Raw genomic sequence first — 25,000 nt, 5'->3', positions numbered from 1 at the left:
AAACCTACAGGACAGTAACTCTCCAGGAACAGGGTTGGTGTTATAACATTCAGGACAGTAACTCTCAGGGAACAGGGTTGGTGACCCTACAGGACAGTAACTCTACAGGAACAGGGTTGGTGACCCTACAGGACAGTAACTCTACAGGAACAGGGTTGGTGACACCTGACCTGGGGCCTAGAGACACTTGTGAAGATCTGAAAGGATCTGATATGTGTAAATACTTCATGTGGTTAGTAACAATTCCTGGCAATACGTAGTAACATTATGGCGCCTTGCTAAGCGTACCGGCTAGGCGTACCGAACGAGTGTGCTCACATACTCCTGTAAAACACCTTCACTTGAAAAACAAGTACTGGCAATACGTAGTAACATTATGGCGCCTTGCTAAGCGTACCGGCTAGGCGTACCGAACGAGTGTGCTCCCATACTCCTGTAAAACACCTTCACTTGAAGAACAAGTACTGGCAATAGTAGTAACATTATGGCGCCTTGCTAAGCGTACTGGCTAGGCGTACCGAACGAGTGTGCTCCCATACTCCTGTAAAACACCTTCACTTGAAAAACAAGTACTAGCAATAGTAGTAACATTATGGCGCCTTGCTAAGCGTACTGGCTAGGCGTACCGAACGAGTGTGCTCCCATACTCCTGTAAAACACCTTCACTTGAAAAACAAGTACTAGCAATACGTAGTAACATTATGGCGCCTTGCTAAGCGTACCGGCTAGGCGTACCGAACGAGTGTGCTCCCATAATCCTGTAAAACACCTTCACTTGAAAAACAAGTACTAGCAATACGTAGTAACATTATGGCGCCTTGCTAAGCGTACCGGCTAGGCGTACCGAACAAGTGTGCTCCCATACTTCTGTAAAACACCTTCACTTGAAAAACAAGTACTAGCAATACGTAGTAACATTATGGCGCCTTGCTAAGTGTACCGGCTAGGCGTACCGAAAGAGTGTGCTCCCATACCCCTGTAAAACACCTTCACTTGAAAAACAAGTACTAGCAATACGTAGTAACATTATGGCGCCTTGCTAAGCGTACCGGCTAGGCGTACCGAACAAGTGTGCTCCCATACTTCTGTAAAACACCTTCACTTGAAAAACAAGTACTAGCAATACGTAGTAACATTATGGCGCCTTGCTAAGCGTACTGGCTAGGCGTACCGAACGAGTGTGCTCTCATACTCCTGTAAATCACCTTCACTTGAAAAACAAGTACTGGCAATACGTAGTAACATTATGGCGCCTTGCTAAGCGTACTGGCTAGGCGTACCGAACGAGTGTGCTCCCATACTCCTGTAAATCACCTTCACTTGAAAAACAAGTACTGGCAATACGTAGTAACATTATGGCGCCTTGCTAAGCGTACCGGCTAGGCGTACCGAACGAGTGTGCTCCCATACTCCTGTAAAACACCTTCACTTGAAAAACAAGTACTGGCAATACGTAGTAACATTATGGCGCCTTGCTAAGCGTACTGGCTAGGCGTACCGAACGAGTGTGCTCCCATACTCCTGTAAAACACCTTCACTTGAAAAACAAGTACTAGCAATAGTATGATTTGTCCACTTCAAAATAGTCCAAATTATTCCAAGATAATTCAAGAAATCTGTCATAAATTTTGCCAAAGAAATCTTAGTTGCGCAATTTTACATCTAACTTAGATGATTTGTCTCACGTTGAAGAATCCCTACTATTGGCCAATCACCGTCGAAGGGGTGTAGACTTCGGCTGCCAACTTCGACTTGCTTTGAGAAGAAATGTAGTGCACACGAACAGCCGAAGACCAAAACAGACAAAGACGTCACAAAATGTTGTCATAATATATGCACTAACTGTTCCCAACTGTTTCAGGTGTAATGCATGCGGACGCCTTAAGAGAGGGGGGAGTAGGGGTTGATTTGGGATAGGGCAGTGGTGGATATTATTGTCCACTTTAATATTCCATCTTATTCCCCATCTTAAAACCCAGCTGACCTCTAACCTCTTAGAGCTGTTTGAGGACTGTTTTATTGGCTAAGAGCCACAGTATGAGATTGGTTCTCTCATTGAGATTGGTTCTCTCATATTCATTGCGAAAGATGCACAATGACAGAAAGAAAGAAGCCTATTTCCCAGAAAGAGGTAGAAAAAGCATCTCAAGTATTGCATTTCAATTTAAGAATAACTTTCTGTGAAAGCTTCTATTGAAATGTGAAGATAATATATTAAAGCCTTTCAAAAAGGATTTTCTAAACAAGAAGATTGCCTTGAACATCCTTGAGAAAAAAGTAAGCTCTGAACCTATGCAATGTGTCTCCGTTGCAAAGTGGTGAATGTTTAAAAAAAAATGGTTTTCTCGAATCAAAGCAATGTTTTCTCTTTCCTTCCTGTTTTTCTGTGAAGGACTGAGTCAGAAGCAGTATCACTGTTATGCAAGCCTGGGGCCACTCACAAATCAAAGACAACCAGACATATGAAACATACTGCTACACTAAAAGCCACCCTTTTCTGTAAGGACTGTATTAGACAAATGTGGACTGTATTATAGACTGCATGGGGTGTTAGAGGAGAGTTGTGTTACTAAGGGAAGTACCCGGGCAGTGACAGAATGAATAGAAAGCAGCCAATATGAAATTGAATTACTGTCACATATCATTGGCTAACTGACTTCCTACACTAGTAGAAAAAAAGTGCTACCTGGAACCTATAAAAAGGGTTCTTCGGCTGTCCCCATAGGAGAACCCTTTGAAGAACCACTTTTGGTTCTGGGTAGAACACTTTTGGGTTCCAGATAGAGCCCTTTCTACATGAAACCCAAAAGGGTTCTACCTGAAACTAAAAAGAGTTCTACCAGAAACCAAAAAGGGTTCTCATATGGGAACAGCCAAAGCACCATTTTGGAACCTTTTTTTCTAAGAGTGTAGGACAGACCATAAAAGCACATCGCACTGGGCACAGAGGTCAATTCAACGTCTATTCCACAATGGTTCAACGTAATTCCATTGAAATGATGCGGAAAAATTGATTCAACCAGTGTGTGACCAGAGAGAAAGCACTGGTCATTTATTTACATTCCAGTGAAGAGGGACTCTGGGATGCTGGCCTTCTAGGCAGAGTTCCTCTGTCCAGTCTCAACATTAACAGTGAAGAGGGACTCCGGGATGCTGGCCTTCTAGGAGGCCAGCATCCCGGAGTCGCCTCTTCACTGTTGACGTTGAGACTGGACAGAGGAACTCTGCCTAGAAGGCCAGCATCCTGGAGTCGCCTCTTCACTGTTGATGTTGAGACTGGACAGAGGAACTCTGCCAAGAAGGCCAGCATCCCGGAGTCGCCTCTTCACTGTTGATGTTGAGACTGGACAGAGGAAGTCTGCCTAGAAGGCCAGCATCCCGGAGTCTCCTCTTCACTGTTGACGTTGAGACTGGACAGAGGAACTCTGCCTAGAAGGCCAGCATCCCGGAATCGCCTCTTCACTGTTGACGTTGAGACTGGACAGAGGAAGTCTGCCTAGAAGGCCAGCATCCCGGAGTCGCCTCTTCACTGTTGACGTTGAGACTGGACAGAGGAGAGTCTCCTCTTCACTGTTGACGTTGAGACTGGACAGAGGAACTCTGCCTAGAAGGCCAGCATCCCGGAGTCGCCTCTTCACTGTTGACGTTGAGACTGGACAGAGGAAGTCTGCCTAGAAGGCCAGCATCCCGGCGTCGCCTCTTCACTGTTGATGTTGAGACTGGTGTTTTGCGGGTACTATTTAATGAAGCTGCCAGTTGAGGACGTGTGAGGCGTCTGTTTCTCAAACTAGACACTCTAATGTACTTGTGCTCTAGCTCAGTTGTGCACCGGGGCCTCCCACTCCTCTTTCTATTCTGGTTAGAGCCAGTTTGAGCTGTTCTGTGAAGGGAGTAGTACACAGTGTTGTATGAGATCTTCAGTTTCTTGACAATTTCTCGCATGGAATAGCCTTCATTTCTCAGAACAAGAATAGACTGATGAGTTTCAGAAGAAAGTTGATTTGTTTCTGGACATTTTGAGCCCGTAATCGAACCCACAAGTGCTGATGCTCCAGATACTCAACTAGTCTAAAGAAGGCCAGTTTTATTGCCGTGCTAACATATTTGCAAAAGGGTTTTCTAATGATCAATTAGCCTTTTAAAATTATAAACTTGGATTAGCTAACACAATGTGCCATTGGAACACAGGAGTGATGGTTGTTGATAATGGGCCTCTGTACACCTATGAAGATATTTAGTTTACAAAATCAGCTGTTTCCAGCTACAATAGTCATTTACAAGATTAACAATGTCTACACTGTATTACTGATCAATTTGATGTTATTTTAATGGACAAAAAATTGACATTTCTAAGTGACCCCAAACTTCTGAATTGTAGTGTACATTTAGTTCCATTAAACTGGTTAAAATAACACGTCTGCATATTTTTTCTCTGCAAATACACAGGATCACCATTTTGTGTAGCTAATTGTCGTTCTTGCTTTACTCATTTGCTGTTCTACCAACACGCAACCAACCAGGGATCTGTATGGGTTTTGTGTGGCAGGAATAAGTTGAGAGGTTCTGGCCCATGGAAAAACACACACAGGCGCACAGGCGCTCAGGCACACACACACACACACACACACACACACACACACACACACACACACACACACACACACACACACACACACACACACACACACACACACACACACACACACACACACACACACACACACACACACACACACACACACACAAGCCATCCTCCCCTCTGATCCCTGTGCATCTCAGGAGCAACGTCTAGGAAGGATGAGAAACTATTCTCTGTTCAAATGGGACATTAGTGCCACAGCTGCAGTACCAGAACATAGTGACACAAATAGCCCAGCAGCTCCCCTGTGCACCCGTTAAAAGTGTCCCCCAGTTTGTGCCAGGCACAACAACACCATGGTGATGATAGCTAACACGACTCAGCTCGGTCCATTGTCAAACTTGGCAGAGTAGGAGTCAATCCTATGATAAGGGAATGGAAGGAAGCACACAGCGTTTGATATTTCCCCTCTTTTTGAGCGTTTTTGGCAGTGTAAAAACCAGTGGTCTTTGAAATGAACCATTAAAGGGGCAATCAGCAGTAGAAACTAACAATTTTTCTGTTAAAAAAGCTGAGGGATGGGGCTGGAGAGTTGTAATGAATTAAAATCATAAACAGTGCTATGGATGCAAGGACTGACCATCCATGATATCCACATTATTGTTTTAACCATGTTTTAATGCTATATAGTGTTTGTTTACATTTACATTGTTGACAAACATTGGAGTAAAACAAGCTTATATTTTGGGTTCTGATGGGGTACAACAGTTGATCTAAGCTCATGAGGCATATGTTCTATTTTTCAAGAATCAATGGGTAGAAATCAGTCCAAAAATGGATGTAGCAACTGCTGATTGCCCCTTTAAATGCAAAGTGTCTCCCTATGTGTCCACGACTAAGTTGTGAGTGTGTTTTTGGCCGGATGCTGAGCCAGTTTTCACTTCTTATTCCCTGGCTGTTTGGGAATGGAATGACATCTTCACATCGTTACATAAACAAACAACAGCCATTTGTTTCTCTCAAGTCAAGTGGATGGCAGCCAGGCAGTCAGTGACCATAGATGGATCCAGTTGTATCTCCTATAGGGAATAGGGATCAAAAGTAGTGCACTATATAGAGAATAAGGATGAAATGTAATGTACTTTGTAGGGATGAAACATAATGCATTATATTTTATTTTACCTTTATTTTACTAGGCAAGTCAGTTAAGAACAAATTCTTATTTTCAATGATGGCCTAGGAACAGTGGGTTAACTGCCTGTTCAGGGGCAGAACCTTGTCAGCTCGGGGATTTGAACTTGCAACCTTTCGGTTACTAGTCCAACGCTCTAACCACTAGGCTACCCTGCCGCCCCAGGGCTCAAAAGTAGTGCACTCACACAAACAAAAACAAACAAACACACACACACACACACTTAAACAACCGCACACACACCTCACATACCCCTGGATCCACTCTGATGATTTCCACCCCAAAGAAAAGTGTTTTGCAACTAGCTGAAGGGTTAGGGTGTAGACAAGTTCATCCGGCGTTAAACAACTCTGTTTTTATTATCTTATAATATATAATAATAATAGTCAGTGCCTCTATGTGCGTCATAAACACCTAGACGTACGCATCTTCAACAGCCTGCTATGAGCTCATCATGTGTAGACATTCTCCAATTACTGACAATATCCTCCTGATGAAAATAAACAGATTTAATGACAAAGCATTATAATCATCAGATCCCTGTTTTCATATATTACAGTTTATAACAGCTAGAATATAACACTAGTGGTATGTGAGGGAGGAGGACGTGTGTGTGTATGTGTGTATGTGTGTGTATGTATGTTTGTATGTGCGTGTGTATGTGTGTGTGTTTCTGAATGTGTATGTATGTGTGTGTGTGTGTGTGTGTGTGTGTGTGTGTGTGTGTGTGTGTGTGTGTGTGTGTGTGTGTGTGTGTGTGTGTGTGTGTGTGTGTGTGTGTGTGTGTGTGTGTGTGTGTGTGTGTGTCCAGTAGAACAAGGAATTGTTTGAGCTCTATTCATTAAGAGTTATATCCCTACATTCTGAATGCTTCACCAAATATACCACAGCCCTCCTGAATGGGTATTTGAACATTTTTTCAAATGTTTTCCAAACGTTACAGGTTGTCTTGGCACAAAGGGAACCACATAACCGGTAGGGCGCTGCTTCCTCACCTGGTACGTCGTTCAGACATCCTAGTACAGGTGTGCTGGGTAGGAACACTCCTCCACTTCTTAGCCTCCACCACCATACCCTCCGCATCCACCAGCCCAAAGCCATACAGGTGACTCACTGAGAGAGAGGGAGAGATGAGAAGGAGTTAGACCTAAATGGATGAGTGAAGCATCTAAAGAGAAAGCTGCCCTAAATGATTACATTCCATCTTTCTGTTTTCCTTTCTTTAATTCCGGGGGAGGGCGGGGGGGAAGCATATCCTGAACTGGTGTAACTACTACACAGCTGATGGATTTATACCAAACAGTTCAATGTTAAACCTTCCTCTCCAGGTGAAGTGATGAGAGGTACCAGCCCTAATCAAACACACACACTCACACATACATACACACACACACTCAGCTCTACAGTGTGCCTTGTGAGTCAACGGCGAGCAATTACGTAGAAATCATAAACCAACATGAGTGCTGGAACAGAACAAATATGTGCAATGGCTGAGGGATCTCTGAATAATGGGGGATCTCTGAATGCTGGCGGGTCTCTGAATGCTGGGGGATCTCTGAATGCTGGGGGATCTCTGAATGCTGGGGGATCTCTGAATTCTGGGGGATCTCTGAATGCTGGGGGATCTCTGAATAATGGGGGATCTCTGAATGCTGGGGGATCTCTGAATAATGGGGGATCTCTGAATGCTGGGGGATCTCTGAATAATGGGGGATCTCTGAATGCTGGGGGATCTCTGAATGCTGGGGATCTCTGAATTCTGGGGGATCTCTGAATTCTGGGGGATCTCTGAATGCTGGCGGGTCTCTGAATGCTGGGGGATCTCTGAATGCTGGGGGATCTTTGAATGCTGGTGGGTCTCTGAATGCTGGTGGGTCTCTGAATGCTGATGGGTCTCTGGCTGGTGGGTCTCTGAATGCTGGCTCTCTGAATGCTGAATCTCTGAATGCTGGCGGGTCTCTGAATGCTGGGGGATCTCTGAATGCTGGGGAATCTTTGAATGCTGGTGGGTCTCTGAATGCTGGTGGGTCTCTGAATGCTGGTGGATCTCTGAATGCTGGCGGGTCTCTGAATGCTGTGGGATCTCTGAATGCTGGGGGATCTCTGAATAATGGGGGATCTCTGAATGCTGGGGGATCTCTGAATTCTGGGGGATCTCTGAATGCTGGCGGGTCTCTGAATGCTGGGGGATCTCTGAATGCTGGGGGATCTTTGAATGCTGGTGGGTCTCTGAATGCTGGTGGGTCTCTGAATGCTGGTGGGTCTCTGAATGCTGGGGGATCTCTGAATGCTGGTGGGTCTCTGAATGCTGGTGGGTCTCTGAATGCTGGGGGGTCTCTGAATGCTGGGGGATCTCTGAATGCTGGTGGGTCTCTGAATGCTGGTGGGTCTCTGAATGCTGGTGGGTCTCTGAATGCTGGTGGGATCTCTGAATGCTGGTGGGTCTCTGAATGCTGGGGATCTCTGAATGCTGGTGGGTCTCTGAATGCTGGGGGGTCTCTGAATGCTGGTGGGTCTCTGAATGCTGGGGAATCTCTGAATGCTGGGGATCTCTGAATGCTGGGGGATCTCTGAATGCTGGGGGATCTCTGAATGCTGGTGGGTCTCTGAATGCTGGTGGGTCTCTGAATGCTGGTGGGTCTCTGAATGCTGGTGGGTCTCTGAATGCTGGTGGGTCTCTGAATGCTGGGGGATCTCTGAATGCTGGGGGATCTCTGAATGCTGGTGGGTCTCTGAATGCTGGTGGGTCTCTGAATGCTGGGGGGTCTCTGAATGCTGGTGGGATCTCTGAATGCTGGTGGGTCTCTGAATGCTGGGGATCTCTGAATGCTGATGGGTCTCTGAATGCTGGGGGGTCTCTGAATGCTGGTGGGTCTCTGAATGCTGGGGAATCTCTGAATGCTGGGGGATCTCTGAATGCTGGGGGATCTCTGAAGGACCAAGTTAACGAACACTGCCATACAGTATAAGACAGCGGAGGCTGGTGGAGGAAAAATGCCTGTCCTCCCCATCTCTCCCTCCACCAGCCTCCACTGGTACAGGAGGAGTCCATTGTACTGTAGCTACCTCTGTGTCCGGCTGCGTTGGTCTTCCAGTCGTTGGCCTTCAGGTGGACAGGCCTGGACGTCTTGACCAGCAGGTGCTGGATATCTCTCCAGCTGACCAATGGGCTGGAACGACATAAATAAATGTGTTGCAGCGTGCCCTGATGCACACGACCCAATACATCCAGTTTTCATGACTTAGCTTGTGGTTTGTGCCCAGGTCTTAAGAGAATCACAAAGAAGGCAGTAAGAAATGACAGCTGTTTACCCATATTGTTTTCCTTATACAGTTTGGCCAAAAGTAGAAAACTATAGAAATAAGTCAAATGGATTTGCACAAGTCACTCACAAATAGTTTTACGTTTTACGTAATTTAAATCATTTAGAAGATCAATCGCTCATTAAAATCTGATGTAGCGCGATCAAATGTACCCCATTCTGCAGTCGTATCATTGTGTATCATTGTCTAATTGTGTATTAAGCACGTAATTAGAGCAGTAAAAATGCATGTATTGTCAAACCCGTGATCTACCACGGCTGTCAGCCTGTCAGCATTCAGGGCTCCAACCACTTTATAATTATTAGTATTGTCAAACCCGTGATCTACCACGGCTGTCAGCCTGTCAGCATTCAGGGCTCCAACCATTTTATAATGAAGTATTACGCACATAGTCTATATCCGGGGCTCCTCCCACTTTATAATTGAGTATTACGCATATAGTCTATATCCGGGGCTCCAACCACTTTATAATTATTAGTATTACGCACATAGTCTATATCCGGGGCTCCTCCCACTTTATAATTGAGTATTACGCATATAGTCTATATCCGGGGCTCCAACCACTTTATAATTATTAGTATTACGCACATAGTCTATATCCGGGGCTCCTCCCACTTTATAATTGAGTATTACGCATATAGTCTATATCCGGGGCTCCAACCACTTTATAATTATTAGTATTACGCACATACTCTATATCCGGGGCTCCTCCCACTTTATAATTATTAGTATTACGCACATAGTCTATATCCGGAGCTCCTCCCACTTTATAATTATTAGTATTACGCACATAGTCTATATCCGGGGCTCCTCCCACTTTATAATTATTAGTATTACGCACATAGTCTATATCCGGAGCTCCTCCCACTTTATAATTATTTGTATTACGCACATAGTCTATATCTGGGGCTCCTCCCACTTTATAATTATTAGTATTACGCACATAGTCTATATCCGGGGCTCCTCCCACTTTATAATTATTAGTATTACGCACATAGTCTATATCCGGGGCTCCTCCCACTTTATAATTGAGTATTACGCATATAGTCTATATCCGGGGCTCCAACCACTTTATAATTATTAGTATTACGCACATAGTCTATATCCGGGGCTCCTCCCACTTTATAATTTAGTATTACGAACATAGTCTATATCCGGGGCTCCAACCACTTTATAATTATTAGTATTACGCACATAGTCTATATCCGGGGCTCCTCCCACTTTATAATTATTAGTATTACGCACATAGTCTATATCCGGAGCTCCTCCCACTTTATAATTATTTGTATTACGCACATAGTCTATATCCGGGGCTCCTCCCACTTTATAATTATTAGTATTACGCACATAGTCTATATCCGGAGCTCCTCCCACTTTATAATTATTAGTATTACGCACATAGTCTATATCCGGAGCTCCTCCCACTTTATAATTATTTGTATTACGCACATAGTCTATATCCGGGGCTCCAACCACTTTATAATTGAGTATTACGCACATAGTCTATATCCGGGGCTCCTCATACTTTATAATTATTAGTATTACGCACATAGTCTATATCCGGGGCTCCTCCCACTTTATAATTATTAGTATTACGCACATAGTCTATATCCGGGGCTCCTCCCACTTTATAATTATTTGTATTACGCACATAGTCTATATCCGGGGCTCCTCCCACTTTATAATTATTAGTATTACGCACATAGTCTATATCCGGGGCTCCTCCCACTTTATAATTGAGTATTACGCATATAGTCTATATCCGGGGCTCCAACCACTTTATAATTATTAGTATTACGCACATAGTCTATATCCGGGGCTCCTCCCACTGTCTATGAGACAACTATGAGCTACATGACCCAGTAACAGCAGTAAGATAGAACACCATTAACACATCTAGTTAGTATTCAATCTATTATTATCTTCAATTATTCTCTGTTATCTACAGACATGGGAATAGTCTAATAGTCCCTTATCCACAGGTGCAGAGCTACTGAAGGTGTGAACACAAATCACCCCTGCTACTACCTGAGTTCCTCAGCTCAAATGTATGTGTGTGATGCGTGCGTTTGGCGTGCGTGCCAAAACATCCCATGAACCATTCTCCTAAAAGAATGTGGACCCTGAAAAGGGATGTCCTTACACAGTAATGAACCAGTTATGAGAAAAACGCCACGATGTTGAGACTCCAGAGTCTGTGCAACGTCAAGATAAGACCTCCTTGACAGGACAGATGTCACTGAAAGGTCTAATCAGACAGACGGACAGACAGGCGGTAGACAGAAACAAGAAAAGAGGGATGGAGGGATAGGGTAGAGAGAGAAAGAGAGATGGAGGGATAGGGTAGAGAGAGAGAGGGATGGGGGATAGGGTAGTGAGAGAGAGGGATAGTGTAGAGAGAGAGAGGGATGGAGGGATAGGGTAGAGAGAGAAAGAGGGATGGAGGGATAGAGTAGAGAGAGAGAAGGATGGGGGATAGGGTAGAGAAAGAGAGGGGTGGGGGGATAGGGTAGAGAGAGAGAAGGATGGGGGATAGGGTAGAGAGAGAGAGGGATGGATGGATATGGTAGAGAGAGAGAAGGGGGGACAGGGTAGAGCGAGAGAGGCATGGGGGGATTGTGTAGAGAGAGAGAGGGATGGAGGGATAGTGTAGAGAGAGAGGGGGATGGAGGGATAGTGTAGAGAGAGAGAGGGATGGAGGGATAGTGTAGAGAGAGAGAGGGATGGAGGGATAGGGTAGAGAGAGAGAGAGAGGGATGGGGGAATAGGGTAAAGAGAGAGAGGGATGAAGGGATTGTGTAGAGAGAGAGAGGGATGGAGGGATAGTGTAGAGAGAGAGGGGGATGGAGGGATGGTGTAGAGAGAGAGAGGGATGGAGGGATTGTGTAGGAGATGGAGGGATAGTGTAGAGAGAGAGATGGGGGATGGAGAGAGAGAGGGATGGATTGTGTAGAGAGAGAGAGGGATGGAGGGATAGTGTAGAGAGAGAGGGGATGGAGGGATAGTGTAGAGAGAGAGGGAGAGGGATGGAGGGATAGTGGAGGGATAGAGAGAGGAGGGATGGAGGGATAGTGTAGAGAGAGAGAGGGATGGAGGGATAGGGTAGAGAGAGGGATGGAGGGATTGGGGAGATGAGGGGATGGAGGGATAGGTAAAGAGAGAGAGGGATGGAGGGATTGTGTAGAGAGAGAGAGGGATGGAGGGATAGGGTAGAGAGAGAGAGAGGGATGGAGGGATAGGGTAGAGAGAGAGAGAGCGGGATGGGGGATAGGGTAAAGAGAGAGAGGGATGGAGGGATTGTGTAGAGAGAGAGAGGGATGGAGGGATAGTGTAGAGAGAGAGAGGGATGGAGGGATAGTGTAGAGAGAGAGGGGATGGAGGGATGGAGGGATAGTGTAGAGAGAGAGAGGGATGGAGGGATAGGGTAGAGAGAGAGGGGGATGGAGGGATGGAGAGAGAGGGATGGAGGGATAGGGTAGAGAGAGAGAGGGATGGAGGGGTAGTGTAGAGAGAGAGAGGGATGGAGGGATAGGGTAGAGAGAGAGGGGTACTGACTTGGCCTCCAGAGTGAGAGCGATGACCCCAGCCACCATGGGAGCTGACACAGAGGTACCAGTGTGGCCATCAGTACATCGCTGCCGCAGGTCTGTGGTCACCTGACAGAAGGGAAAACGACAGAGATTACATCTTATTCACTCATCATCTTTCTTTACATTTATTTCTTCTTGAGTTAGAATGACTGCCGCAAAGACTGACACTCAGAAATGTGTTCCCTAAACCACACGATGCACTGTACAATCAGTTGCCTGTCGAGACACACAAACTATATCAATACAACATACATTCTATTTACAGTAATATTTACAGTTATTTACAGTAGTGATGACATAATAATGACTAAGTACAGGAACTTGTTTTTTGGCATCTTGGGTTATGTCCTAATACTCTTATGCAGCTTCCTTTTCTTGTTCCCTTTGCCACTACACTCTCACTCACATATGACATTCTCCCAAATCAATAGTAATGGCGGCAAGGAGACAGCAATGAGTGGAGGCTATTTGGGACTCTTGGCGAGGAAAGACCAATTGACTGCAGGGAGCACATAGCCAAGGCTTGTTAAAGTACATGACAGATGGGTGAGGGGGGAAGGGCAGAACCTCGCCGTAAACCCTGCCACCCACCACCAGGAAGAGTAGCTGCTTTTGCAGCGGCTAATGGGGATCCTAATAAATACCAAATACCACCACTGCCCTACCATGTGTACTGGGCTGGGGCCACAGGTTCAGCTTCTGCTCAACTCACTAAATATTATTCTCAATTTGGTCCCTGTAAAACTAACCAGGACACCCACAGTGTGGTTCTAGACCATAGGCAGGGGAGGGGGCAGCGAGAGGTACAGGATCCACAGCCCCAGAGGGCTGTATCAAGCATCTTGACAAATATGGCCCCTGAGCCCAGGAGGTCAGAGCCCCACCCAGAGTTATCACACCAGGGCTTTAAAGGGATAGTTCACCCAAATTACAAAATTGCATATTACATTTAGTTTATTTACCTTGGAAGCAGTCAATGAGAAACAGCAAGACACACTTGTTGTGTTCACCTATATGCCCCTGCTACCAACCTCTAATATTTGCAGTTTGAGATCATTTGGACCAGATAGTTTTTTTTACCACGTAATGCTGCGCTTTTTGAAGGATACTTCTACTTTTGGGATACATTGACTGTTGTAGGTTTGTTAGAAAATGCTTATGTTAGTAGTTAGTGGTAATGGCTATGTATCCCAAGCCTTAATGTGGATTTACGTCTCCTTGTCCCTGGGCTGCTTTCAAGTTAAGTAAACACATTTATAAGTTTGTAATTTTAAAGAATTGTAAGCGAGGGATCTCTGAATGCTGGGGATCTGCTAACTCCCGTACGGGAGTTGTACTGGTCTCTCCCGAGCCCTTACGGGAGTTGTACTGGTCTCTCCCGAGCCCATACAGGAGTTGTACTGGTCTCTCCCGAGCCCATACGGGAGTTGTACTGGTCTCTCCCGAGCCCATACGGGAGTTGTACTGGTCTCTCCCGAGCCCATACGGGAGTTGTACTGGTCTCTCCCGAGCCCATACGGGAGTTGTACTGGTCTCTCCCGAGCCCATACGGGAGTTGTACTGGTCTCTCCCGAGCCCATACAGGAGTTGTACTGGTCTCTCCCGAGCCCATACGGGAGTTGTACTGGTCTCTCCCGAGCCCATACGGGAGTTGTACTGGTCTCTCCCGAGCCCATACGGGAGTTGTACTGGTCTCTCCCGAGCCCATACAGGAGTTGTACTGGTCTCTCCCGAGCCCATACGGGAGTTGTACTGGTCTCTCCCCGAGCCCATACGGGAGTTGCACTGGTCTCTCCCGAGCCCATACGGGAGGTCTCTCCCGAGCCTATACTGGGTCTCTCCCGAACCCATACGGGAGTTGTACTGGTCTCTCCCGAGCCCATACGGGAGTTGTACTGGTCTCTCCCGAGCCCATACAGGAGTTGTACTGGTCTCTCCCGAGCCCATACGGGAGTTGTACTGGTCTCTCCCGAGCCCATACAGGAGTTGTACTGGTTTCTCCCGAGTAGCGATGAGGCAAGGTCGTAATTCGGGGAGAATTATTATTTTTGAAATACACTTGAGGCCATACCACCCTGAACACGTCTGATATTTTCTGATCTCAGTAGCTCCGCAGAGTCGGGCCTGGTTAGTACTTGGATGGGAGACAGCCTGGAATACCTGGTGCTGTAAACTAAAATAAATAGAAATAAAAACTCTAGCCTATGCCTCCACCAATCCACTACTTTCAGATTTGTGGAATGTAGTGAACACAACCCTGACATTTAATTTAACTAGTATCCATCAATATAGCATCTCTAAACACAGACCTATCTATCTTTTGTCCAAGTTTCCACCCACAAAATACTCACTATCTGTTTTATCTCTACCTGTAAGCCAGCAAAACATTAGAATTTTATGAAAATTCAATGAACTACTTACAGGGCCTTCAGAAAGTATTCATACCCCTTGACTAATTCCACATTTTGTTGTTTTACAGCCTGAATTCAAAATGTATTTAATCATTCTTTTCCCTTACCCATCTACAAACAATACCCCATAATGACAAAGTGAAAACACATTTTTAGACATTTTGGGCCTGGTTAGTACTTGGATGGGAGACGGCATGGGAATACCAGGTTGCATCAGCAAAAAATGTATATTTATGTCTAATAATTGTTTTGCAAATGAAAATGAAATACAGAAATATCTCATTTACATACAGTACCAGTCAAAAGTTTGGTCACAACTACTCATTCAAAGGTTTTTCGTGAGTTTTACAATTTTATCAAAATATATTTTATGTATGCGATTCTTTAAAGTAGCCACCCTTTGCCGTGATGACAGCTTTGCACACTCTTGGTATTCTCTCAACCAGCTTCATGAGGTAGTCACCTGGAATTAATTTCAATTAACAAGTGTGCCTTGTTAAAAGTGACTTTGTGGAATTGCTTTCCTTTTTAATCTTGGTAAGCACCCCCAGTGTATATTTGGCCTTGTGTTTTAGGTTATTGTCCGTAATTTGTCTCCAGTGTCTGTTGGAAAGCAGACTGAACAAAGTTTTCCTCTAGGATTTTGCCTGTGCCTAGCTCTATTCCGTTTATTTTTATCCTATAAAATCCATAGTCCTTGGTGATGACAAGCAGACCCATAACATGATGCAGCCACCAACATGCTGTAAAATATGAAGAGTGGTACTCAGTGACGTGTGCTGGATTTGCCCAAAACATAACACTTAGTATTCAGGACATAAAGTTAATTTCTTAGCCAATTTTTTGGCAGTTTTACTTTAGTACCTTATTCCAAACAGGATGCATGTTTTGGAATATTTTTTATTCTGTACAGGCTTCCTTCTATTCACTCTGTCATTTAGGTTAGTATTGTGGAGTAACTACAATGTTGTTAATCTATCCTCAGTGTTCTCCTATCACAGCCATTTAAACTCTGTGACTGTTTTAAAGTCACCATTGGCCTCATGGTTAAATCCCTGAGCGGAGTTAGGAAGGACACCTGTATCTTTGTAGTGACTGGGTGTATTGATACACCATCCAATGTGTAATTAATAACTTCACAATGCTCAAAGGGCTATTGAATGTCTGCTTTTTAAAAAGCCTTTCTACCAATAAGTACCCTTCTTTGTGAAGTATTGGAAAACCTCCCTGGTCTTTATGGTTGAATCTGTTTGAAATGCACTTCTCAGCTGAGGGACCTTACAGGACCTTATGTGTGTGATACTGAGATGAAGTAGTCATTAAAACTCTTCTTACACACTATTATTGCACAGAGACTGAGTCCATGCAACGTATGTGACTTGGTCAGCATGCCTCTCCTCTGTCAAAGACAAGCCTGGCTAAATATTATCCTAGTCCAGTAGCAACCTTTCCTCATTCAAATGGATGGTGGATATTTGTTAAAAAGAGCAACACAAACAGCACATTTGAGCTGTTTCCAAGTTGTTGACGCTGTCATAATTCCAGTAAGGGGAGGCCATCTCTGTGTAGTTGGGGGAAAACAGTGTGTAGTTGATGGATGTGGCATGTCTGTGCTTTGGCAACACTTCACCATTCCCTTATCCCAGAGGACATCAAAAACATGATATGGGGATGGTGTTGTGAGTGTGTGTGTGTGTGTGTGTGTGTGTGTGTGTGTGTGTGTGTGTGTGTGTGTGTGTGTGTGTGTGTGTGTGTGTGTGTGTGTGTGTGTGTGTGTGTGTGTGTGTGTGTGTGTGTGTGTGTGTGTGTGTGTGTGTGTGTGTGTGTGTGTGTGTGTGTGTGTGTGTGTGTGTGTGTGTGTGTGTGTGTGTGTGTGTGTGTGTGTGTGTGTGTGTGTGTTTATGTGTGTGTGTGTGTGTTTATGAATGCCAGAATGAATGATAGCATGTTTCTGAAAGAGAGTGAGAGTGTGTGTGCATGTGTCTGGCCACTGAACTGTATCATAGCAGTCTGAATGTTAATCTGCTTAGATGTAAATGTACATTTGACAGAATGAAGGATGCCATAATAATGTGTACTAGCGTTCCTTGGCTTTTATGGTTTGTAACCCTGCAACTAAACAGCTTTCCTTCCATGGCAAAGCAGACAAAGGCACACTTGATTTAAACATCAACACTCCCTCAAAACGCAACTATTTTCTTTCTGTAAAACTTGCCACGAAGAGCAGACCTCCAAGTACTAGGGCTTGCACTCACTCACACACACACACACACACACACACACACACACACACACACACACACACACACACACACACACACACACACACACACACACACACACACACACACACACACACACACACACACACACACACACACACACACACACACACACACACACACTTACTATCTTCCTGTCATAGAACTCCCCGCTGCTGTAGGTGGTGGCCAGTGTGGAGGAGCAGACCTCCAGGTACCAGGGCTTGTTGCCGTTCTCTGTGGTGCTGGAGATGGAGATGGTGTAGATGCTGTTGGTGTAGCCATCACATGAACAGTGGTCGCCCTGGCGACCGCCGTTCCCCGACGCCCAAACAAAGATGGATCCCAGACCCTTCCGGCCCTATTTGAGAGGGGGAGAGGGACAGATGTGAACTAAGATGGAGCCCAGACCCTTTAGGGCCCTGTTTGAGAGGGAGAGAGGGACAGATGTGAACTAAGATGGAGCCCAGACCCTTTAGGGCCCTGTTTGAGAGGGAGAGAGGGACAGATGTGAACTAAGATAGAGCCCAGACCCTTTAGGGCCCTGTTTGAGAGGGAGAGAGGGACAGATGTGAACTAAGATGGAGCCCAGACCCTTTAGGGCCCTGTTTGAGAGGGAGAGAGGGACAGATGTGAACTAAGATGGAGCCCAGACCCTTTAGGGCCCTGTTTGAGAGGGAGAGAGGGACAGATGTGAACTAAGATGGAGCCCAGACCCTTTAGGGCCCTGTTTGAGAGGGAGAGAGGGACAGATGTGAACTAAGATGGAGCCCAGACCCTTTAGGGCCCTGTTTGAGAGGGAGAGAGGGACAGATGTGAACTAAGATGGAGCCCAGACCCTTTAGGGCCCTGTTTGAGAGGGAGAGAGGGACAGATGTGAACTAAGATGGAGCCCAGACCCTTTAGGGCCCTGTTTGAGAGGGAGAGAGGGACAGATGTGAACTAAGATGGAGCCCAGACCCTTTAGGGCCCTGTTTGAGAGGGAGAGAGGGACAGATGTGAACTAAGATGGAGCCCAGACCCTTTAGGGCCCTGTTTGAGAGGGAGAGAGGGACAGATGTGAACTAAGATGGAGCCCAGACCCTTTAGGGCCCTGTTTGAGAGGGAGAGAGGGACAGATGTGAACTAAGATGGAGCCCAGACCCTTTAGGGCCCTGTTTGAGAGGGAGAGAGGGACAGATGTGAACTAAGATGGAGCCCAGACCCTTTAGGGCCCTGTTTGAGAGGGAGAGAGGGACAGATGTGAACTAAGATGGAGCCCAGACCCTTTAGGGCCCTGTTTGAGAGGGAGAGAGGGACAGATGTGAACTAAGATGGAGCCCAGACCCTTTAGGGCCCTGTTTGAGAGGGAGAGAGGGACAGATGTGAACTAAGATGGAGCCCAGACCCTTTAGGGCCCTGTTTGAGAGGGAGAGAGGGACAGATGTGAACTAAGATGGAGCCCAGACCCTTTAGGGCCCTGTTTGAGAGGGAGAGAGGGACAGATGTGAACTAAGATGGAGCCCAGACCCTTTAGGGCCCTGTTTGAGAGGGAGAGAGGGACAGATGTGAACTAAGATGGAGCCCAGACCCTTTAGGGCCCTGTTTGAGAGGGAGAGAGGGACAGATGTGAACTAAGATGGAGCCCAGACCCTTTAGGGCCCTGTTTGAGAGGGAGAGAGGGACAGATGTGAACTAAGATGGAGCCCAGACCCTTTAGGGCCCTGTTTGAGAGGGAGAGAGGGACAGATGTGAACTAAGATGGAGCCCAGACCCTTTAGGGCCCTGTTTGAGAGGGAGAGAGGGACAGATGTGAACTAAGATGGAGCCCAGACCCTTTAGGGCCCTGTTTGAGAGGGAGAGAGGGACAGATGTGAACTAAGATGGAGCCCAGACCCTTTAGGGCCCTGTTTGAGAGGGAGAGAGGGACAGATGTGAACTAAGATGGAGCCCAGACCCTTTAGGGCCCTGTTTGAGAGGGAGAGAGGGACAGATGTGAACTAAGATGGAGCCCAGACCCTTTAGGGCCCTGTTTGAGAGGGAGAGAGGGACAGATGCAACTAAGATGGAGCCCAGACCCTTTAGGGCCCTGTTTGAGAGGGAAGAGGGACAGATGTGAACTAAGATGGAGCCCAGACCCTTTAGGGCCCTGTTTGAGTTCAGGGAGAGAGGTAGACATTGAAACAGATGTGAACTAAGATGGAGCCCAGACCAGGGCCCTGTTTGAGAGGGAGAGAGGGACAGATTTAGGGCCCTGTTTGAGAGGGAGAGAGGGACAGATGTGAACTAAGATGGAGCCCAGACCCTTTAGGGCCCTGTTTGAGAGGGAGAGATGTAGATGTGAACTAAGATGGAGCCCAGATCCTTTAGGGCCCTGTTTGAGAGGGGAGGGACAGATGTGAACTAAGATGGAGCCCAGACCCTTTAAGAGGGAGAGAGGGACAGATGTGAATTAAGATGGAGCCCAGACCCTTTAGGGCCCTGTTTGAGAGGGAGACAGGGACAGATGTGAACTAAGATAGAGCCCAGACCCTTTAGGGCCCTGTTTGAGAGGGAGAGAGGGACAGATGTGAACTAAGATGGAGCCCAGACCCTTTTGAGGGCCCTGTTTGAAAGGGAGAGAGGGACAGATGTGAACTAAGATGAGCCCAGACCCTTTAGGGCCCTGTTTGAGAGGGAGAGAGGGACAGATGTGAACTAAGATGGAGCCCAGACCCTTTAGGGCCCTGTTTGAGACGGAGAGAGGGACAGATGTGAACTAAGATGGAGCCCAGACCCTTTGGGCCCTGTTTGAGTGTGAGAGAGGGACAGATGTGAACTAAGATGGAGCCCAGATCCTTTAGGGCCCTGTTTGAGAGGGAGAGAGGGACAGATGTGAACTAAGATGGAGCCCAGACCCTTTATGGGCCCTGTTTGAAGGGAGAGGATCACAGATGTGAACTAAGATGGAGCCCAGACCCTTTAGGGCCCTGTTTGAGAGGGCCCAAAGGGGGTCACAGATGTGAACTAAGATGGAGCCCAGACCCTTTAGGGCCCTGTTTGAGAGGGAGAGAGGGACAGATGTGAACTAAGATGGAGCCCAGACCCTTTAGGGCCCTGTTTGAGAGGGAGAGAGGGACAGATGTGAACAACTGAGCCAAACAGAGAAGATCAAGCTGGTTACTCATCCATCATAGTTGTTGAGAAATACAACTTGAAAAGAAGATACCCGAGTCTGCACAGTTTGGTTCAGCACGATCGTGTGAAAAGCATATCAGTAGACATTGAAAGTTGATTTGAAAAATATGTCTTTCTCGTTAAAACTATCTCCATTGTAGATGGGCTTCCTACATCCCCTCAAAAACACTTTTCTCTTTGTTATGTAATGTGCTCTTAGCGCTCCACTGAATCAATGCAATCCGTTTTTCAACAGAGTTGAGGCCCAGTTCAATACCACACAGCAATAGGGACCATTTGACTTTGTACTTCTGGGGGCGCTAAACAAGTGGAATTGCATTTCCTTATTCGTTTCATTTGAGTGACTCGGTTAAGTAGATTGATTTGCTCCAAAATACCTTTTGAAATCAAGTGCCTCATATTGAGATCCTGTTACTGTCTAATCTAATTTGAGTGATGCAGTTCTGTACACTGATTTCAAAAGGTATTTTGGGCAAATCATGTTCCTCAAAGGCTGATATTCATGACGTTTTCTGATCAAAAGTTTCTCTGGTCAGGAGTAGTGCACTACATGGGAACTAGGGTGTAATTTGAGTTGCTCAAGTCAAAAGTAGTACACTAGGAAGGGAATGGAGGGTGTCATTGAAACACTCATGTAAGAAAGTAGTGCACTACAATTGGGTTTCATTTGATTAAATGTTTGGTCTAAAGTAGTGCACTATATGGCCCAAAGGGGGTCATCAGTAGTGCACTATATGGCCCAAAGGGGGTCATCAGTAGTGCACCATATGGCCCAAAGGGGGTTATCAGTAGTGCACCATATGGCCCAAAGGGGGTTATCAGTAGTGCACCATATGGCCCAAAGGGGATCATCAGTAGTGCACTATATGGCCCAAAGGGGGTCATCAGTAGTGCACTATATGGCCCAAAGGGGGTCATCAGTAGTGCACTATATGGCCCAAAGGGGGTTATCAGTAGTGCACTATATGGCCCAAAGGGGGTCATCAGTAGTGCACTATATGGCCCAAAGGGGGTCATCAGTAGTGCACTATATGGCCCAAAGGGGGTTATCAGTAGTGCACTATATGGCCCAAAGGGGTTATCAGTAGTGCACTATATGGCCCAAAGGGGGTCATCAGTAGTGCACTATATGGCCCAAAGGGGTTATCAGTAGTGCACTATATGGCCCAAAGGGGGTCATCAGTAGTGCACTATATGGCCCAAAGGGGTCATCAGTAGTGCACTATATGGCCCAAAGGGGTTATCAGTAGTGCACTATATGGCCCAAAGGGGTCATCAGTAGTGCACTATATGGCCCAAAGGGGTTATCAGTAGTGCACTATATGGCCCAAAGGGGTTATCAGTAGTGCACTATATGGCCCAAAGGAGGTTATCAGTAGTGCACTATATGGCCCAAAGGGGGTTATCAGTAGTGGACTATATGGCCCAAAGGGGGTCATCAGTAGTGCACTATATGGCCCAAAGGGGGTCATCAGTAGTGCACTATATGGCCCAAAGGGGTTATCAGTAGTGCACTATATGGCCCAAAGGGGGTTATCAGTAGTGCACTATATGGCCCAAAGGGGTTATCAGTAGTGCACTATATGGCCCAAAGGAGGTTATCAGTAAAGGAGGTTATCAGTGCACTATATGGCCCAAAGGGGGTCATCAGTAGTGCACTATATGGCCCAAAGGGGGTTATCAGTAGTGCACTATATGGCCCAAAGGGGGTTATCAGTAGTGCACTATATGGCCCAAAGGGGGTTATCAGTAGTGCACTATATGGCCCAAAGGGGGTTATCAGTAGTGCACTATATGGCCCAAAGGGGGTCATCAGTAGTGCACTATATGGCCCAAAGGGGGTTATCAGTAGTGCACTATATGGCCCAAAGGGGGTTATCAGTAGTGCACTATATGGCCCAAAGGGGGTTATCAGTAGTGCACTATATGGCCCAAAGGGGGTCATCAGTAGTGCACTATATGGCCCAAAGGGGGTTATCAGTAGTGCACTATATGGCCCAAAGGGGGTTATCAGTAGTGCACTATATGGCCCGAAGGAGGTTATCAGTAGTGCACTATATGGCCCAAAGGAGGTTATCAGTAGTGCACTATATGGCCCAAAGGAGGTTATCAGTAGTGGAGGTTATCACACTATATGTATATGGCCCAAAGGAGGTTATCAGTAGTGCACTATATGGCCCAAAGGAGGTTATCAGTAGTGCACTATATGGCCCAAAGGGGGTTATCAGTAGTGCACTATATGGCCCAAAGGGGGTTATCAGTAGTGCACTATATGGCCCAAAGGAGGTTATCAGTAGTGCACTATATGGCCCAAAGGGGGTTATCAGTAGTGCACTATATGGCCCAAAGGGGGTTATCAGTAGTGCACTATATGGCCCAAAGGGGGTTATCAGTAGTGCACTATATGGCCCAAAGGGGGTTATCAGTAGTGCACTATATGGCCCAAAGGAGGTTATCAGTAGTGCACTATATGGCCCAAAGGAGGTTATCAGTAGTGCACTATATGGCCCAAAGGAGGTTATCAGTAGTGCACTATATGGCCCAAAGGAGGTTATCAGTAGTGCACTATATGGCCCAAAGGAGGTTATCAGTAGTGCACTATATGGCCCAAAGGAGGTTATCAGTAGTGCACTATATGGCCCAAAGGAGGTTATCAGTAGTGCACTATATGGTCCAAAGGAGGTTATCAGTAGTGGACTATATGGCCCAAAGGAGGTTATCAGTAGTGGACTATATGGTCCAAAGGAGGTTATCAGTAGTGGACTATATGGCCCAAAGGAGGTTATCAGTAGTGCACTATATGGCCCAGGGAATGGGGTGTCATGGACAGTAGTGTAGTGCGCTACATTGGTCAATACATAGGGTGTGATTAGCTATAAACTAGGTTTCCATCCAATTGTCTACAGATTTTCATGTGAATATTAAAAAAATAAAATTCACATTAAGAAAATATGGTCATTTTCCCACCAGTGGTGTGTTTCAACCAAAGAACCTGTGAGTTATGAGTTGGTGTGCACAACATTTACTTTCTGCTTAAGTTTTCAGGTATCTGATAAACATCTCAAGTTCAATGTGTTTTCATCACATTTTCAACTCTACAGATAGTTTAAACACAAAAACTGTTGCGTTAAATAGCAAATGTGCCAACTCTGGTCTTGGTGCTCTAGCCAAGCGCCCACAGATACAGTGCAGGTAGGGTCGTCTCCATGATGAGATTATTATGGATAAGAATATTTACATTTGTCAAACGGCAGTCAAGCACCTATCATCATGTCACCCTCGATATTTAACGGAAAGAAGCATCAAGCTCATCATCGTGCACTTTCACCACCCTGTGAAGTTCACTTATTTCATCTGTAGCCTCATCAACTACATGGTTTCCTGAGTCGTACTGGGAGGACCACACAACATATAATTGCGTGACTCCAAGTTTATTTCGATGTGATGGTTATTATATCAATATTTGCGCATAAAGGCGTTTCCACCAGCATTTCTCGCAAAATGAATTTTACCTGCAGAAAAAGATCCCACCATGTCAAACGAACTGATGATCTGTCGGCATTCAGAAAACTGTACCGAAACATCCTGTTTTCAGCACAGCAGTCTTTTTTAATACTATATGACTTTACTCACATAAAACTGTGGATGTAAACGTGGTTATAGACCATTCTTCACCTTTTTGATGCCCATCTCGAAGGCCTGTTTGGCCAGAGGCCCTGGTCCGTCCACAGTCTTTCCATCGTCATCAGGTCCCCAGCTGGCGCTGTAGATGTCTATGTAGTCAGGTCTGACACCGAGGGACTTCGCCTCTACTACATCTGTCACATCACCATCCAGCATACGAATACCTACTCACAGTTACACAACCAATATCAATCAACCAATCAATAAATCAATAAATAAAACAATGAATCGCTCAACCAATCAAATGCATTTATAAGTCACTTTTTTTAAATCGTTGTCATAAAGTGTTTTACAATAACAAATAGATGGTCATTTGGCAGATATTTGTGTCCAAAGGTGACTTGCCGTTTAAAAAAATGAGTCAGCGTATTTGTTTTGTTTGTGTTCAGCTTCAGTAACAGCTAGTCTACCTTGGGTCCCCTCAAAATACACATGTTGGATAGTTGAGCGCTATTATAGTTGAGGATATTTTCACATAGCTTTGATAATGATTATTCAGATCAGTTATTACACCAAGGAAGGAAGTAAGGAAGGAAGGAAGGAAAGAAAGAACCAGCCAACTAACCAAAAAAACAACAAATTAATGAACTGACAAACTAACGAACCAACGAACGATGCCGCTTTATAGAATTGAAACAGGGCCAAAGGGTTTGAGGGCAGAATTAAGATCCCACTCTGGTCAACATGGCATGATTCTAATCAGAAGCCTTTACTGCCAGCTAGGCGACCGCTGAGAACTCACAGAAAAGTGGGACCAATGTGAAACTATGCAGACACATGTATTCCCTTTACTGAAGCACAAA

The 25,000-nt window shown here is 45.7% G+C and overlaps 1 protein-coding gene and 1 long non-coding RNA gene across 3 annotated transcripts in view; one reads left to right on the top strand and one right to left on the bottom strand.

The window, feature by feature from the left end:
* Window positions 1-25,000, bottom strand: part of pcsk6 (proprotein convertase subtilisin/kexin type 6) — a 156,446-nt gene that overhangs the window by 100,139 nt on the left and 31,307 nt on the right. Inside the window, 5 exon segments of the mRNA XM_052515977.1 lie at window positions 6,767-6,884; window positions 8,838-8,941; window positions 12,651-12,751; window positions 17,506-17,718; window positions 24,189-24,361. Coding sequence (XP_052371937.1) covers window positions 6,767-6,884; window positions 8,838-8,941; window positions 12,651-12,751; window positions 17,506-17,718; window positions 24,189-24,361 — 709 coding nt within the window.
* On the top strand, window positions 21,846-23,178 carry LOC127928722 (uncharacterized). Of its 2 annotated transcripts, none has more exons than XR_008132002.1 (3): window positions 21,846-21,881; window positions 22,553-22,618; window positions 22,965-23,178. It is a non-coding gene; the product is annotated as an uncharacterized LOC127928722 (long non-coding RNA). The 2 variants fall into 2 exon arrangements; XR_008132001.1 differs by lacking the exon at window positions 21,846-21,881 and adding an exon at window positions 22,075-22,110.

This window comes from Oncorhynchus keta, unplaced genomic scaffold (genome assembly GCF_023373465.1).
Source record: "Oncorhynchus keta strain PuntledgeMale-10-30-2019 unplaced genomic scaffold, Oket_V2 Un_scaffold_3531_pilon_pilon, whole genome shotgun sequence".
Taxonomy (NCBI): domain Eukaryota; kingdom Metazoa; phylum Chordata; class Actinopteri; order Salmoniformes; family Salmonidae; genus Oncorhynchus; species Oncorhynchus keta.
The sequence above is the reverse complement of the archived record's forward strand: the minus strand, read 5'-3'. Positions and strand labels throughout refer to the sequence as shown.